Source organism: Piliocolobus tephrosceles, chromosome 11 (assembly GCF_002776525.5).
Source record: "Piliocolobus tephrosceles isolate RC106 chromosome 11, ASM277652v3, whole genome shotgun sequence".
Taxonomy (NCBI): Eukaryota; Metazoa; Chordata; class Mammalia; order Primates; family Cercopithecidae; genus Piliocolobus; species Piliocolobus tephrosceles.
Window position 1 is genome coordinate 108691652 of NC_045444.1, and position 17303 is coordinate 108708954.

The following is a 17303-nucleotide window of genomic DNA, read 5'->3' on the forward strand; positions in this document are numbered from 1 at the left end:
AAAAAACTATATCCAATTCCATGTAAACTGACAGGTGGCAAAAGGCCTATGATGACACGTAAATACAGAGAAAAGGCAAGATACAAAGTTGTATACACTACTTTCTACTTTCTCAATTATGTTTCTAAAGGAGGCATAAGAACCTAAAAAGGCTAGAAGGCCATATGCAAAGATATTCATGGTAGTTGCCCTGGGGGATTCTTTTTTCTACTTTACAGACACTTTTTAAGCAATTTAAGCAGCTTTTTTTATTTCTCTACAATGAACATCCAGTGCTTTTATTCTGGGGATAAGATAAAAGACTAATGGAAATTAAACTTAGCAAAAAGAACATAAATTAACCTGAACAGAAAAGTTTAAAAAACTTATCTCTACTAAATTATTTTATAATATGACTGAAACCCCCTGCATTTGTTTTTTCATGAAACCTGTTTTCTCTTCATTCAACTATGGGCCATAATAGACAAGATCCTAGACCAGGAACCAGGAATCCTAGATTCTAGTCTCAATTCCCTCCCTATCAGTCCTTTGGCTGGCAGAAGGTGACAATCATTTTGGGCCTCAGTTGGTTTTTCTGCATATTAGATAACCAGACAGAGGTAGAGGAAGTAGGAGAGTAAGTAGCAAGGAAGAGGAGAAATGGTAATCATAATGCTATTAGTTATTATCAGTTAGCATGACATTGTCCGTGTTATATGATCCAATATGTTAATAAGTACTCTGTAATAAGCAGTGACTTACTAGAGGTCACCAGCCTTTCTCTAGTCTCTTCTTTAGTTAACAAGCAAACCAGGGTGCTAGACATGAGCTCTTTGCTCCACATTTTTCTTTAAAATATTTTTAAGAAAGCCAGACAAGCACCTCTTGTTTAAATAGAGTCATTACAGAGAAGTGATACAGCCCAAAGTCTATAGAAATCTAAGTTCAAATCCAATTTTCCTACTCCATTGTTACATAAATATGTTCGGCAAGATACTGATTTACTCGTTGTCCTTTGTTCTTTAACTTTGCCTGAGGAAATAAGGAGGAACTTCATATTATTTGTCTCTTTTCTAACTCAGTGGGGTTGCCACAAAAACCAAGAGAACATAAATTCCTAGTGGTGGTTTGAGGTGGAAATGTATGGCAGAAATGCAAAATACCCTGCATATTGCAATGTAATCAGGAATTAACATAATATGTAAGACACAGTAAAGAAATACAGGAAAAAATGCCTATGAAATTTTCCATTGCTTAGTATTAGAATGATTTTGCTCTAACATCAACTCCAGAATCATAGCCAGGCTTCTTGAAGTCAAGGATTAATAGGAGATCACATTCTAGCAATTCTACTTATGTGATACTTGTATAATACAAAAGAATACACATCATAACATACAAGGTAATACGCTTATACAAGAAACTACCAGTTTCACTTATAGAATACAGGTTCCTGTTAGTTTTATTGCTATTGAATACAATAAGGTACTAAGAAATGCCAATGGAATCTGGGATCTCACTTTTCAGAAGCAGCTAGGGCAGGAGTTTACTTTTATTAAAAGTTTCAACCAAATCATGTTCATAACAAGCTTTTCTATGGCCCCCAAAACTACAAATGTTAAAAAAGTCGCAGAGATAAGTACATTTGATGTTACTTCTAAGTTGTGGAAGAAGCTTATAAGCTATAAATCTGGGTATTTTAAGGATGACTTTATGAATATAAGTCCATTATTCTTATGCAGAAATCACATTCACAAATGCCAGCACTTGGAAATAAAATGTATTAAAGTCCTGTAGGAAGCGCTTTCATTGTTTTCATGTTGTTATTTTTCAGTTGAGGTTTACAGCCACTTCATAATTTTTTTTTTAATCCCAGGATGTGCTATAGGAATCTATGAAACTTAATTACATTTACTGTTACAAAAAAGGATTTATGAACTTTTGCCTTTAGGCGGAAATGTTTATTTCATTGCCTTTGCTATCCATTCTTTTCAACTCCTCCGGCTTTGAACTTTTCAGCTGCTCACAGTTATCACCGTGGTGCAGAGCCCAGGAACTCCACTCCCAAGACACACACCACAAGTTGAAGAAAACGAAGAAGGCAAATATATACGAGTCGTTATTTTGGCCACCCTTTGTGCTATTAAAATCTCATTTTCTGCCTATTAGAATGCCCTCTTGGTGCTTAGGCAGCGGTGATAGTCAGTGATTAGTGTGTAATTGAGTATAATTGTCTTTTCACTTTTCATTTGTGTCATTCTGAGCTTCTCTCTGTTTTTCTAACCACCAAGAGGAAAAGGGGGGTTGAAAACAGATAAAGCTGTTCAAACTCTCTGAAGAGCTTCTCGATTGCAATTATAGATTGCAACCCCTTGTGACATTTCTCCAAATTTAGTGGGCAGCTATCCTCGCCACCTGGGCCAAGCACTCTCTAATAAAATCAAGGGATCTGTATTTAAACAACTGCTAATAATGTCAACCTCGGACAGATGCCACATGTAGGAAATTTAACCAACCCTCTCACATGCAATTATCAAGGCAATTTATTAATATGATCTCCCAACAAAAGCTCATAGTCCAATGCAAATTAGAAAAACAATTACAACATTCAAATATTTATATAGTCCCAAAGAGCAGTAATTCCCCTAATTTGTGATTTATAACTCATTTATTCCAGAGTTCGTAGTCATCAGCTGGGTCTCTCTCCACAGGACTTGTTTGCTTCCTCTCTAATTGTTTTGTCAAAGCTTTAGTGTTTTCTTACGAGGTGCTTTTGATCGAAACTTCATCAGCTGACGAAATACAATTTAAAACAAAAAACAAAACAAAAAACCTGCCACCGTTTGCAAGTTTCTTAACCAAAGCCCAGAACTAGGATGGAAAAGACAAAACATGGCAAACACCTTCACAACTAAATACGAACACAAAGTCTCCAAGATTATATCAAAAATCACTTGAATTTTAAGTCTAAGCTACAACTTTTGATGAAGCCAGTAAGAAGGGTGGAGAGAAAGGAAACTAGAAAACTGAAATCATGTGGCTTGTATAAAGAATACATTATGGTTTAAATTTGGCAATTCATTACACCACTGCCTCAGGGAATTGAGTATTTGGTTCTGGTATACAGCAAATCGTCTGTCTAGAAACACGGGACTGACCTGAGGTGAGAGGCCATTGCCAATGGTGGGGTTCATGGGGTTGGAGGGCCCGGATGGAGGCACAAAGCTATCTGTATAGCTGGAAAATCCATGCCTGGTGCTGGGGAGGCAGTAGGCAGAGCTGCTGTCTGGGTTGGAAGGAATGGTGCTTTGGTGTACAGTGCTTGGAGGAAGCGGTTGAGGTCTGTGAACGGTGCTGCTGGGATCTGACACGGCTGAAATGAAAAAGACTGTCAACCATCATGTTTTCTTTTAGGCCAGCAGAGAAAGTTCCGTGCAAAAGTTCATCAGCCACCAGGCCATCAGGAGCATCTATTGACCAAATCAAATGTTCACTTCAAACCACATTTCTTAACGTGCAGGTGTAGAATCACCCATAACAGACACAGTCACACCCATCTCTGCACATATTTGTAAGTAACATATATACTCTCATGGCAGGCTCACCCAGAATACAAATGCAGAAATCATATTAGCAATGCTAACAAGCATATTTTGGTAGTGAATGTTATTTATCAATATGAGAATTAACCAATGTAAGGACTGCAAGTCTCAAATTTCTTATCAAATATAAGAAATGTAAGGACTGCAAGTCTCAAATGTCTTATCAAATATACTTTTTTTTTTTTTTAATTTTTTTTTTTGAGACAGAGTCTTGCTCTGCCACCCAGGCTGGAGTGCAGTGGCCGGATCTCAGCTCACTACAAGCTCCGCCTCCCGGGTTCACGCCATTCTCCTGCCTCAGCCTCCCGAGTAGCTGGGACTACAGGCGCCCGCCTCGTCGCCCGGCTAATTTTTTGTATTTTTAAGTAGAGACAGGGTTTCACCGTATTAGCCAGGATGGTCTCGATCTCCTGACCTCGTGATCCACCCGCCTCGGCCTCCCAAAGTGCTGGGATTACAGGCTTGAGCCACCGCGCCCGGCCCATCAAATATACTTTTAAAGCACCTAAATATTTGTGTGATAATATAGTTTCAAATGCCTGGAATGCTATTTCATAATCCAAAATAATTGGGTCTTACAGTTTAACTTTATCCCATTCACCTCCGTGTACTAACAAATAATGACTTTGTCAAAGCTTACCTTCCCTCTCTTATTCCTACAGTCAGTAAGCATCATCGAATTCCAGTTAGTTGCAAACTGGAGTGAAATGTAGAAGTAAAATTTTAACAAAAGAAAAGCAAATCCCATGGATATTTAGGAAGGTTGTTTTGTTTTAAAAAGCTGCATTGGAATTCTATTACAGCACAGTTTATCTAGAGATATTCAGATACATCATAGAACAAACTATGTTTCTGAAATGTGACAGGTACGTCCAGGACAACCCGATGTATTATAATTACAAACAACATGGGTGTCAGCACTGCAGAAGGATTCACTTGTATAAAATATCCACCAGAGAAATCGCCTGGAAGTTACTTTTTAATTTCCTTGACTCTTCCTCGATACCTTGTGGAATAGATGTGGGCTGGTAAGAGGTCTCCGACAGCTGGTACGTTGGCAGGGTCGGCATGGCAGTGGGAGGGAACCCCCCCGGAATGAGATGGTTGAAAGCCATCAGTTGATTGGCCCCAGCTTGCTTCCTCCATCTTGCGCGGCGGTTGCTAAACCAGACCTATGGATTTAATTTAAAAGTTAAGGATTTCACTGACGAAATAATAGTACATTCTTAATGAATTTTTCATGCTCAAACAGATTAAAGGCCCCTGACTGACAGAGAAATAGATGCAAGAGTTCTCCGCCTTCTGTGTTGCGTGGGCGAATTGTCAGGACTGAAAGAAGATGTTAGCGTCAAAGGTCAGTAGAGGGGCTTCAGGGACCCTCCATGGTCTTGCAACAGCAGCCCCCATGAACCTTGTGAGGACTATGGGCAGGAATCACTGAGCAGGAGTAGGAACAACAGGAACTCCCCTCCCTTCCCTTAACACGCACCCACCTGCATGTGGAGAGCCTTCTGGGGAGGATACGTGAGCCTCCGTGACCCTGCGTGGCACATGTCCTCAATTTGGCCTTGCCTATTACACCAAGCCTTGCATTTTATATTCTTATTAGTCTGTCTCTGTATTTCTCTGGTCACTATGGGTATAGCTTCTGGATGGTCATATAAACTGAACAGAGGATAGGTGGAGCCATTTTTTCATCTCTTCCAAAATATGAGACCTTGCTCTGATCTCGGTGGAAATAAATGCCAAAGAGGTAAGTGTTTCAAAAAATGAAAGCCTTTTTTTAAAATCTAAAATAATTCATTTGTGTCTTATTTCTTTCAACAACAGCTTTAAGCTCCTAGAATATGCTGTGTCAAGCACTATGCTAACCAGGTACATTCAGAAAAGCCAGATACAATATAATAAAATGCCCTCAAAGAATTCAAAGCTCAAGTATTTTGTATGAGTCAGTGGAGAGAAAGGGCAATCAGACAGCAAGAAATGTAACTGAATATCTAAAATGTTGAGAAATTGTGATATAAAGCCTTTAATGGGTCCCGTGCTCCTGCCCAACTCTTAAATGTGCCGAGTTTAAATGTAGAACTTGGGGTGATTTTTCTACGGACCACACATGATGTTTCCCTCAAAATGAGAGAGAATTTCTACCAACTAAAGATGTTCTAATTCCTACATCAAAAGTTCATTGAAACTTTTTTTTTTTTTTTTTTGAAACAGTCTCTTTCTCTGTCACCCAGGCTGGAGTGCAATGGCGTGATCTTAGCTCACCCCAACCTCCACCTCCCGGGTTCAAGCGATTTTCTTGCCTCAGCCTCCCGAGTAGCTGTGATTACAGGTGCCCACCACCATGCCCAGCTAATTTTTGTATTTTTAGTAGAGACAGGGTTTCACCATGTTGGTCTTGAATTCCTGACCTCAGGTGATCCACCCACCTCAGCCTCCCAAAGTGTGGGGATTACAGGTGTGAGCCACCCATTGAAACTGAATATGGAGGAAAGCACTGCTTGGGGATGGAAGGATGTAAAGGGAATAAAGTAGGATCTCTGCACTCTGGTAGTTTGCCGCCTTGTCCTCATGGGATTCCCAGAGCAGTCAAGGAGACCAAAATAATTGCTCACTAGAGGTAGAAACTCCATATTTGGAGGCACAGAGAATTAGGAAAACTCTAAAGTTGGAAGCAAAAAGTTTCAGCTTATTTTAAAGTTTGATTATAATTTCGATGAGCGATCGCTCGAGATGGAAGTGACGTCTCCTTCCTGTAGTACAGGGCAGGCAGATGCAGCTTGTTCTAGGAGGTCAGCTTGTCTAAGAGAAGATGAGAATTGATTTCCTTACAGAGCAATGTTAACAATTTTGCAACTTAATTGTAATGTTTAAAATCAGATCATTTAAGAGGGGAGGAAAAGATTTTTCTGGAGCAGGAAAGCTCAATTTAGTAAATCCTTTGCCGAGGGATTTGCTCAAACTTTTGGTACTCACCCAAGCATTTGTCTGAAAAGAGTTTTGTCTTCTCTTGCCATGGTTGCAAGATACTGGTAAGGAAAGCTGTTTGAACTTCCTCCAAACATCAACATGTAATACTCCTTAAGTTTCCAACAGGAAAACGAGGTAAGTTAATATTTTCCCATGTTGATACATAATTGAATTAGAGTTTTACTTAACTTAATAAATTGCCACCTGGGGTAATAGAACCATGAGCAGCACTTAATTTCAGGTCTGCATCAACTGTGCTCACTGCAAGTCTGAGCGCCTATTACCATGACTCCCAAAGGCATCAGGGTAAGAAAATCATTTTCAAGAAAATTCTGGGAACAAACTGTATTCTCTTGGGGAGGCTGAGGTTGGGAAATTAGGGTCATGTTCATGCCTGAGTACACTGTACTATACCACACACTGTGGTTGCAGTTTATATTATAATACTTCAAGATTAAGGAGGTACTCCTGGCTCGGATGAGGTTGTCCTCTGCAACTGTCTAGCCCAGCAATGTATAGTGCATCTCCAGCTTTATATTGCTGGGAGGAGAAGTGGACTTCCAAAAGTTTTGATGTAACTTCACTCATGAAGATTTGCTATGCTCAGTTCCACCAGTGAAACCCTTTATGAAGAACTCAGAAAGGTATGCTTCGGTTGTTGTCAGATTTGTGGCCAATCTCTCTGTGCCACCTGCCTTCTATAACCTTTAGATAAGCAAACCCAGGGGTGGTGAAGCCTTATCTCTCCATCAATCTCAAGTTACTATTGACTCAAGGTTCATTCTAACTCCACCATAACCCAATTTTTAAAAACAAAAATGTCTTTGCTCAAATAATAAAGAAGCATCATGAGTTTCTACAAATACCTTCAAAAGACAGAATCCAAACAGAGTAGGAGTATAAGGGTTTTGGGGTTTGTTTTCGTATTTTCTAAAATGATATAAATAGGTAACAAGGACATTGAGTAAACCCACCAGGAGTTGGATTAAAAAGTCCTTATATTTATACTGCAATATCTATTATATCCACAATAAAAAAATGAAGAGAAATTGTTGTGAAGCAAATTTTTACGGAAAAACAAATCTTCAACAAGAGGTTCAAGAGATTCCCAAAGGAAGGAATCCAAATGTTGTTTAAATGTAGGTGAAATAAATCCAGAGGGCTATTTCTGAGAGAACCAGGGCTTAGTGAGGACTGGCCTACCTGTCTCTAGCCATTTAACCCAATTTTTTATCATCTTACCATTGCCAGCCTTCTGCATTTTCTAGAACGAGCTGAATTTGTCAAAAGAAACAATAAAGGAAAAATACACTAAAGTTGCAAATTAAGAACTGGTCTTTGCCTTCTTTATGTTTGGAAACTCAAAAAAGATAAATCTTCTATGTTTAGTAGACTAAAAAGAGTACCCTAGCAATGACCTTCACTTTCAATACCTGAACAAACCAAGTGTAGTGATCCTAGGAGGCTGTTATCAGTCCACATTTAACTGAAATTTTCTTAATACTCCTAAGTCTTAGATAGCTCTTTCAATATTGAATCACTAATTCCTAACAGACAATCAATGAATAATCTACGGAATGGCATGTGTGAGTGTATAACACTGAATAAGTTCATCTATAATATACATATTTATAACTCAGTGGTTATACTTTCTAGAAATTTCCCCCTGTTTTGAAAAGAACAGCAGTAGCAACAGAGGCAAACTGGCCTATGACTGATGTTCTAGGAGAGAACAGAAATTTTCCACCCAATGTCTTTGCCAGTAGGGTGGAAAGAACAAGCTTTACAAAGTTGACTATACACGTTTAAATGAAATTCTATGATCTACAATTCAATGTAATTTTACTATCCCCATACAAGATTACCTGGCCTTCCACATCACACTTAGCATGTTAAGGAAGTGGAGGCAGGAGGCACAAATTGGTCAGTAACCTACTATACTATTAGGCACAGTTAATTGCCTGTCATTGCATGTATAATATTACACCAAAAGTCTCCCTCAAAGCAAGTTGTTATTTCATTTGATAAAGTGCAGCCTGGTTCATTTTTATCTGCCTCCTGTACTTCCCAACTTGGATGTCTCTCTACTGAGCCCTTCCATAAAGCCACATTTCATGTCTTTGAAAAATGATCTTTAGATGCATTTCTCTGGTAGTATAATGTCCACTGATTTTTTGAAACAAAGTTTAAATTGGTTGAAAGAGCCTCATAACATCATGATAACTAGGAAAAAAAGATAGTAATTAGAAAAGAAATTTTCATAACTTTTTTTCTTCATGAGTAAGCAAACCAATTTGTTCAGACTCTCAATGTTACAAGTTGTGGGGACGGGTGAGGATGGGGAAACTAGTACTTTCTACAGCAAAGATACAACAATACATCTTATTCACATGTGTGCAATGCAGACCAGGCAAAAGTTGAATCTCAACTCCTCACTTATATTAATACTTCTGTGACCATGAACAATTTGCTTAATATCTGGGGGTCTCTGTTTTCCTATGTGCTAAATGAGGAATACAAAAACTACTTCACAAGATTGTTGTGACAATTAAAAATACAGTACAATCTTAGCATTCAAAAGAATACCAAGGAGATATTAAATGTTCAATAAATGTTAGCTATTAAGTAAAAAGTCTCACACTGACACTTCTACCTGAGAAAACCAAGAATTGAAGCTCTGTTTTGCTTCCTTCACTCTGTGGTGTCCAGCCAAAGCCTTTTGTGTCTATGAGTAAACAGGAAAGTGCCCAGGGAACACCTCAAATAATTGAAAGCCGGTTCAACTTGAATGGAGGCTTAGGTCAAATTTGCTTCCAAGTTTGAGGGATTGGTGCTAATTGTCCCATGGTGTCAGCCTAATTTTGCCCATCGATAAATTACTGGTTCACATTTTTGGTGGCGTTCTCAAAGGCAACTCAGCCTGTATTATTCAAGATGGATTATTTCAAATGCAATTTGAAAAATGGTGAGAGAACATAATAGTTAATCCTTAGAAAGAGAATTTGCAACAAGATTGTAAAATGTTTGGTTAAATACTAGACTCAGGATGTTGAATGCCGAAGTGCCAAGTACAGTACTTTCCAAGTAGAGAAATTCATGGCAAGCTGCTCATTTCCCTGGACCTTCTCCTTCACTCTCTGGGTTCTCCCAGCCTTCCTATCACTGCTGCTATCCAACTTTGGCCACCATTTGGAGAGCAGGTTGGAAACAGGATGGGCCAGATTGAACAGGAGGAACGCCATGCTCCCATGCATGTGAAAAGACCATGGACACACACAAAAGCACACTCAACTGCATCTTGATACATCCCAAAAGCAAACTCCTGCAGAGAGCTTCGGGATGAACATATGTTTGCTTCATTATGAAGCTTAGGATATTCTATACCTATCCGAACTTCTGAACTATACACATCAGTTAGACTGTTTTAAATCACCATGGTGCTTTTTAGGGAATTCCAAATTACTGATACTATAAGGATTCTGTCATATTCTCATTCCCTTTCTCATTCCCAAGGGTCCTGAGAAATCATGCATTTGGGTCATTCCCAAAATGCATGATTTCTCAGGACCTTTGGGAATCACCATTGTTATTTTTTTGGGAATCCTAAATTACTGATGCTACAAGGGTCCTGAGAAATCATGCGTTCCACTAGCTTTTAATTTGGGCATGGGGGAAAGGTATTTGAGCATATAATGAAAGCCAGAGGCCCCTTTCTCTGGTTAACAGTTGTGTATACACATATACAAGCAAAGGAGCAAAATTTTGTGTACAAATCTCAAATCTCCCAGATCTCCTGAAGTCCATCCATGATTATCCTGGTGGGGCATGAACCCAAGCTAAGATCATGGATCCAAGTAACCCCATATATTTTAAAATTTAGAAAAATAAAAAACCTGAAGTCCAAAATGATTCCAGCAGGATTAAGTAACTTGCTCAACAAAACACATTTGTCAACTGGGAACCAAACCCATATCATCTGACTCCTAGTTAAATTCTATTTCCCCAGTAACTTTTTTTCTGTCTTCCATTGTCTTGGTGGTAAAAGAGGCTGTTACTTGTCTACTTCATGGGATTCTTAGATGGAATATTTACTAAAACTTTTGCACATCACAAATATTTGGGCCAGGTACAGTGGCTCACACCTGTAATCTCAGCACTTTGGGAGGCTGAAATAGGAGGATTGCTTGATTCCAGGAGTTTGAGATCAGCCTGGGCAACATGGTGAAACTTCATCTCTACAATACGAAAATTAGCCGAGTATGGTGGCACAAGCCTGTAGTCCCAGCTACCCAGGAGGCTGAGGCGGGAGGATCATCTGAGCCCAGGAGGCAGAGGTTGCAGTGAGCAGAGATGGCACCACTGTACTCCAGTGCGCTCCAGCTCAGGCAACAGAGTGAGACCCTGTCTCAAAAAAAAATTAATTATATTTGCAAGTAATTCCTCCCCACAAAACTTTGATGTTTGTCATTATTTGCAGAATATTAATAACAGCTACCCTAATTACAGATGAATTAGGCAAAACATCTTTTAAAAAAAAAACCCACCTTGTAGTGTTATTATCACTAGGCAAATAGTCATTAGTATACAACAATTCTTACATTGTGTACTCAGATTTGGTTATGACAAACTCAACACAGCTACAGCCTAAATGAATTTATATAAAACACTGACAAAAGCTAAAGTTATTATAGTTTTAGTCCCATCTCTATTTAGAAGGGCGTAGAAATATTTTTCCTCAGGGGGAAAAAAATGAAATGTAGATATGGTTTGGGGTTTGGGGGGGTTTCGTGTTTGGTTTTCCCAGGTGCCCCAAATTAAACTAACTCCCACTTTCTGGCTATCACTCAAACTGAGTTGACTTGGCTACTGCTTTCCCAGATCCTCTAAAAACTAAAGGATTTTCTTCTGGCATTTTAATCAGTGATTAACTACGCCCTTCTTTTTCCTGCTGGGTTAAGTAAAAGACCCATATGCTGGGTGTTCTAGGGAATTTGTTAGGCTATAGATCACAGCCGTGGTGCAAGCCATGATGTGTCTCAAGGGAACTAAAGAAGCCATAAGGAATGTCAAGAGTCACCGGGTTAAAGCCACATTAAGACAGCTGTTACGTTAATGAAGGCCCTGCTTCGAAGAGGAGGTCACTATATGGAAAAGTATGAACTACTCTTTATTGGTTTGATCCCATGTCCTCTGAAAGTTAATGGGCCATTATTACTATCCTTTGACATTCATTGAGCCAGATGAGAATGCTGGGTGCTGTACAAACTACATGGGTTTGAAATATATTCTGTCTCCATCCTTAGTTTTGACAAAGGCAGGAATGAAAGAGAGCAACACCGAACACTCCTCAGTTTTCCATCAGACTCATGGTCTGATCTCTTTACAACAAATGGTTTTTTGTTGTTGTTGTTGTTGTTGTTTTTACTCACATTGAGTTCAGAGCTGATACTCGGCCTATCTTAAAAATAGATCTAGTGCCAGTGGCTCACACCTGTAATCTCAACACTTTGGGAAGTCGAGAAGGGAGGATCACTTGAGTCCAGGAGCTCAAGAGCAACCTGAGCAACATAGCAAGACCCCATTTCTACAAAAAAAAAATATAGAAAAATACTTAGCCAGACATGGTGGCACACACCTGTAGACCCAGCTACTCTGGAAGCTGAGGAGGAAGAATCACTTGAGCTTGGAAGATCGAGGCTACACAGTGAGCCGTGATTAAGCCACTGTACTCCAGGCTGGGCAACAAAGTGAGACTCTGTCTCAAAAAAAAAAAAAAAAAAAAAAACAGATCTAGTAGGTGGGCTTGGCCAGTTACAGAGGACAGGTACCAAATCCTGAAGTATAGTGGCCACTTAAAAGAGGCATGATTGGACCTCACCTGACATTTGCAGGTAATCACAGAACTATAATAAAAGCAAAGTCGATTTGAAACATATTATTTACAACATTGCTATCTATAATATTATACTATTATAATATGATTTAATTTGTCTGCCCATTTGATTGAGATACAGAGTTTTTCTCCCCACTGCACAGAAATGACCTCCATTAACCACAAATCGTGTTATGTTAATATGCATATTAATATCATTATATTGATATAGTAATATTAATGGTATGTTAATATAATATTTATATAGTAGTATATTATATAATATTACTATATCAGTACTGTATTAAAATATTATAATTTAGTTAATAAAGGTTATTTCTGCACTGTGCAGTGGAGAGAAACACTCTGTTTCCCAATGATAATACGTTTCCTAACTTTAAAACATCAGCCCTGTGAACCTTGGTGTATCTACAACTCTTCCTTTCACTCACCTTCCTCCCCACTTCTAGATTACACAATCAGTTGCCCATTCTACCTCTGAATACCTTCACCACCATCTCTTCCTTGCCATTCCCACTGCCGCTACCTATCTCATGCCATAGCCCCCACTCCCTGTCACGTCAAATGTGAGCTCACTAGCCTGAAACCCAAGACCTCCACAGGATGTCTTCAACCTAGCTACCAAACCCCATTTCTTCCACCACCCTACCACTCCTTACATTCTAATCAAACTAACTATTCTCCCAATATGACTAGAGTGAAAATGAAAGGTCATCTTACATGTAACCCACCACTTCTACCTCTCTGTGCCTCCGCTCATATAATTCCCTATTACTAATATACTGTCCTTATGCAACTGGGCCAATGAATATCTATCTAGCCTGGAAAGTTCATCTTAAGTCTGCCCTCTGGGCCCAGCACAATGGCTCATGACTATAATCCCAGCCCTTTGGGAAGCCAGGGCAAGTGGATTGCTTGAACCTGGGAGTTCAAGAACTGCCTGGGCAACGTGGCAAAATCCTATCTCTACAAAAAATTATCCAGGCATAGTGGCATGCACCTGTAGTCCCAACTATCTGGGAGGCTGAGGTGGGAGGATCACCTGAGCTCAGGAGCTGGAGGCTGCAGTGAGCTGTGATCGTACCACTGTACTCCAACCTGGGTTACAGAATGAGACTCTGTCTCCAAAAAAAAAAAAAAATTAAATCTGCCTTCTTCATATACCTCTCTTCATTCCTTCAGGATCTCATCCCTTGAGTTCGTATCCTTTGCAGGGACATTTATGAAGCTGGAAAAACCATCATTCTCAACAAACTAACACAGGAACAGAAAACCAAACACTGCATGTTCTCACTTATAAGTGGGAGTTGAACAATGAGAACACATGGACACAGGGAGGGGAAAATCACACACCAGGGCCTGTTGGGGGTGGGGAGTTAGGGGAGGGATAGCATTAGGAGAAATATCTAATGTAGACGACGGGTTGATGGTGCAGCAAACAACCACGGCATGTGTTATACCTATGTAACAAACCTGCCTGTTCTGCATAAGTATCCCAGAACTTAAAATATAATAAAAAAAAAAAAAAAAAAAGGCAGGGCACGGTGGCTCATGCCTGTAATCCCAGAACTTTGGGAGGCCAAAGCGGCCGGATCACGAGGTCAGGAGTTCGAGACCAGCCTGACCAACATGGTGAAACCCCATCTCTACTAAAAATACAAAAATTAGCCAGGCCTGGTGGCGTGCACCTGTAATTCCAGCTACTCAGGAGGCTGAGGCAGGAGAATCGCTTGAACTCGGAAGGCAGAGGTTGCAGTGAGCTGAGGTTACACCACTGCACTCCAGCCTGTGTGACTGAGCGAAACTCCATCTAAAAAAAAAAAAAAAAAACCTCAACCCATTGCACTTTTTCTCTTTCTGTACTTATCACGTCTGTGTTATTATTAAATTATTTGTATGTTTACTTTTTTGCCTTTCTTAGATTGCAGCTCCTTGAGAGACTTAATTGATCTTAGCATTCCTCGACTTTCCTAGCACTATGATGATTATATGGAATTTTGAAGAAAACAGTCTCTCTGACTGAGCTCTGCCGCCTGGAAGAGGCTATTTCTGTAACATTCTGTAATAGGAGAGTTAATTAGCTGCATCTATGAACATGTTGATCAATCTAGGGACCATGTCAACTGACTAGTTCACTGCTGAGTCCCCAGCCTGCAAGTTAAGAATCTGGAAACAACACACAATATTTGCAGACAAGGTAACTTAACTTCTAGGGTGGTGAGGAGTTCCAGGATACCCTAAGATATCTGCCATCTTTCAAACCCTGTTTTACTAACTCCAGAGGAAAGTTCCTCATTAATGATGAAAACATTATTCTATACTCGATAGAAACATATTACATCTAAGTAGCCTTTCCAGAAGGTTCAGAGCACCTCTAAGAGTTCAAAAGATAATTCAACATGTTCTTTAAGTAACATAATTACTTGAAATGCTTCTTAATTATAAAATCCTTAAAGGAAGGAATTTCACGTTATGCACCTTTGCACATTTTCACAATTGAAAGGTCACAGAGATGAAGCGTATGGGATCCAATTATCTCTAGACTCACTTTGCAGCTATGCCACCTTGGGTAGTTACTTATATAGTCCCAGTCTCAGTTTCCTTATTTGTAAATGGAGAGTAGCAATCATAGTACCTGCCTAGGATTTTAATAATGATTCTATGGGTTAATTCATGTGAAGCACTTAAAATAGTGCCTGGGACAGAGTAACCACTCAAAATTTATTTGCTCTTGTTTGTGTATCACCCCCAAAGTCCATATAGTGCTGGTGCACAATAAGGATTCCTGAAATGTTGAGTAAGTCACGTGAAGTGGTGGACTTCCGTGTGTCATAAATGATATAGTTGTATTCCTTCAGTAATAATCATCAGTCTTAACAATATGCATCCCTAGTAAAGGGCCATTCCTAATATATTTTTGGCAGGGGTTGACATACGTTTTAGATCAGAAGATGCTTGTTTGTTTCCTGTCTGGACTGAAGTAGGACACAGAGGTTTGGGCAACAGTACCTGTACTCGGGCCTCGGTGAGCTTTGCCCTCTGGGCCAGTTCCTCCCTAGTATAAATGTCAGGGTAATGAGTTCTCTCAAAAGCACGCTCCAGTTCCTCCAGCTGTTCTGCTGTGAAGGTGGTTCGGCTTCTGCGCTGTTTCCTCTTTAGTGGTAAATCTGGTTCAGAGTCAATATCAGAGCCTTCATCTGATTGGGGTGCTGAGGCTAAAAGCACAGAAGAAAAAAACATCATAAAATGTGAATCAAAAATATAAAACTGAGATTGAATCCAAGTTCTCTCTCCAGCTGCAAGGCCCCATTACAGTGGTCCCTATACCAAAAGTAAAATAAATGTGGATCAAAAAATAAGTCTAACCAACCCATAATAATCTAAATCCTGGTCTACGGTGCATTCCCAATGTCTTCCATGGACACCAAGCGCCCCCCGCCACTGCAGTCCTGCATCATTAAATAATATTTAATCTCTTCCCCTACTCTATCTTTCTGCCCCCTAGGCAGAAATAATTGCTCATTGCATCTGTCATTCTAGGCCAATTATGAGCTCTTAGAAAATAGGGACAGGCCTTATTCCATTTGTATGGCCCTATGCTTACTACTTAATGGGTGCTTCCTTCGTGTCTAATGAATGAATCACATTGAGTTTTGTTTCTGATAAATTTTCACTACCCTTTACACCAGGAAATCTGTTCCATGTGATTTTTTAAAATATTCCAAACTTGACTTAGTACCTAAGAAGCCAGTAACAGTAAACTATTCCCAGATTCCTATATGTTTATAGACTCCACTGCTCTTACAAAAAAAAAATTATATTTAAATCTAGTATCTTATTACCAGATATGGGGAAATACTTTAAAGAAAATACACATACTATTAAAATGTAAATCTCTAGAACTGACTCGAGAAGAAGCAGGCAAGCATTGTCTTGTGAACTGTCCCTAAACTAAAGTTTAGAGTCTGGGACTCTGCTGAATAGGTGGGCATCTGTCCAGGACAGTTGCTTTATTTAAGAAACCCAATGCAAAAAAAAAAAAAAAAAAAAAAGTATGGTCCCTTTTGTAAAAAAAAAAATAACGAGTTTCAAGAAGACAACAACAAATCATTAACCCAATCCCAGGGCCATTCTGAGTGTGTGGCCCTGAGCAACTACATAAGAAAAAAATGCCCCTGAAGCCTCTCTGTGGTGGCCTAACACACACAAAGCTTGTGTGTATTTGCCTGTACTCATATGTGGAAGAGAACTTCAAAATTGAGTGGCCTGGTACATGGGCAAGAGAAGCAGGAACTGGGAAATTAGATAGAAATTACGTTAATGATACATTACGGTTAGTACTCCTGTAAGAACTGGGTCTGAATCTGTGGCTGCAACTAGCAAAGCCTGGGCACGAGTGGTTCCATTTTTCAGGCCAGAATTTGATGAGAGCAGGGGTGGAGCAGGCATTTTCCCTGTTTCTGCTAAGAATGCATTAGGGATCCCATAGCAAAGTGAACCCTTACAGTAATAGAGTAACACCAGCTATACAGGGTTCTGCGGTGTGAGGGAGAATGCATCAGACCAGGGCTTCGGGCAGGGACAACAGCCCTCTCTCAAGATCCCAGATACTGGTATAGTGGGCAAAGGTCTGTCAAAGGGTTATCAGGCCACAGACCCTGAGCCTAGAGGGGGAACCAGAGCAGTCTGGCTCTTGAACATATCCAAATGTGTTCTGAAAATTCTCCCAAATAACTAAGAGATCCTGTAAAGAAGGGGCTGAGGTTACTGTCAGCAAATGCAACAGTAATCCAGAAAATTGTAGATTGTTAATGTCAATGTTACGCTAACTCATTTGCACCCTCAGGCTGATAGGA

The 17303-nt window shown here is 39.7% G+C and overlaps 1 protein-coding gene across 4 annotated transcripts in view; it reads right to left on the minus strand.

Moving 5' to 3' along the window:
• PAX3 (paired box 3) overlaps positions 1-17303 on the minus strand; it is a 98301-nt gene that overhangs the window by 17377 nt on the left and 63621 nt on the right. For all 4 annotated transcript variants that reach the window (XM_023217499.2, XM_023217502.2, XM_023217497.2 and 1 more), the window contains exons 5-7: positions 15457-15662; positions 4588-4753; positions 3138-3352 (exon numbers count right to left, since the gene is read on the minus strand). In XM_023217499.2, coding sequence (XP_023073267.1) covers positions 3138-3352; positions 4588-4753; positions 15457-15662 — 587 coding nt within the window. The remainder of the gene's footprint in view (positions 1-3137; positions 3353-4587; positions 4754-15456; positions 15663-17303) is intronic.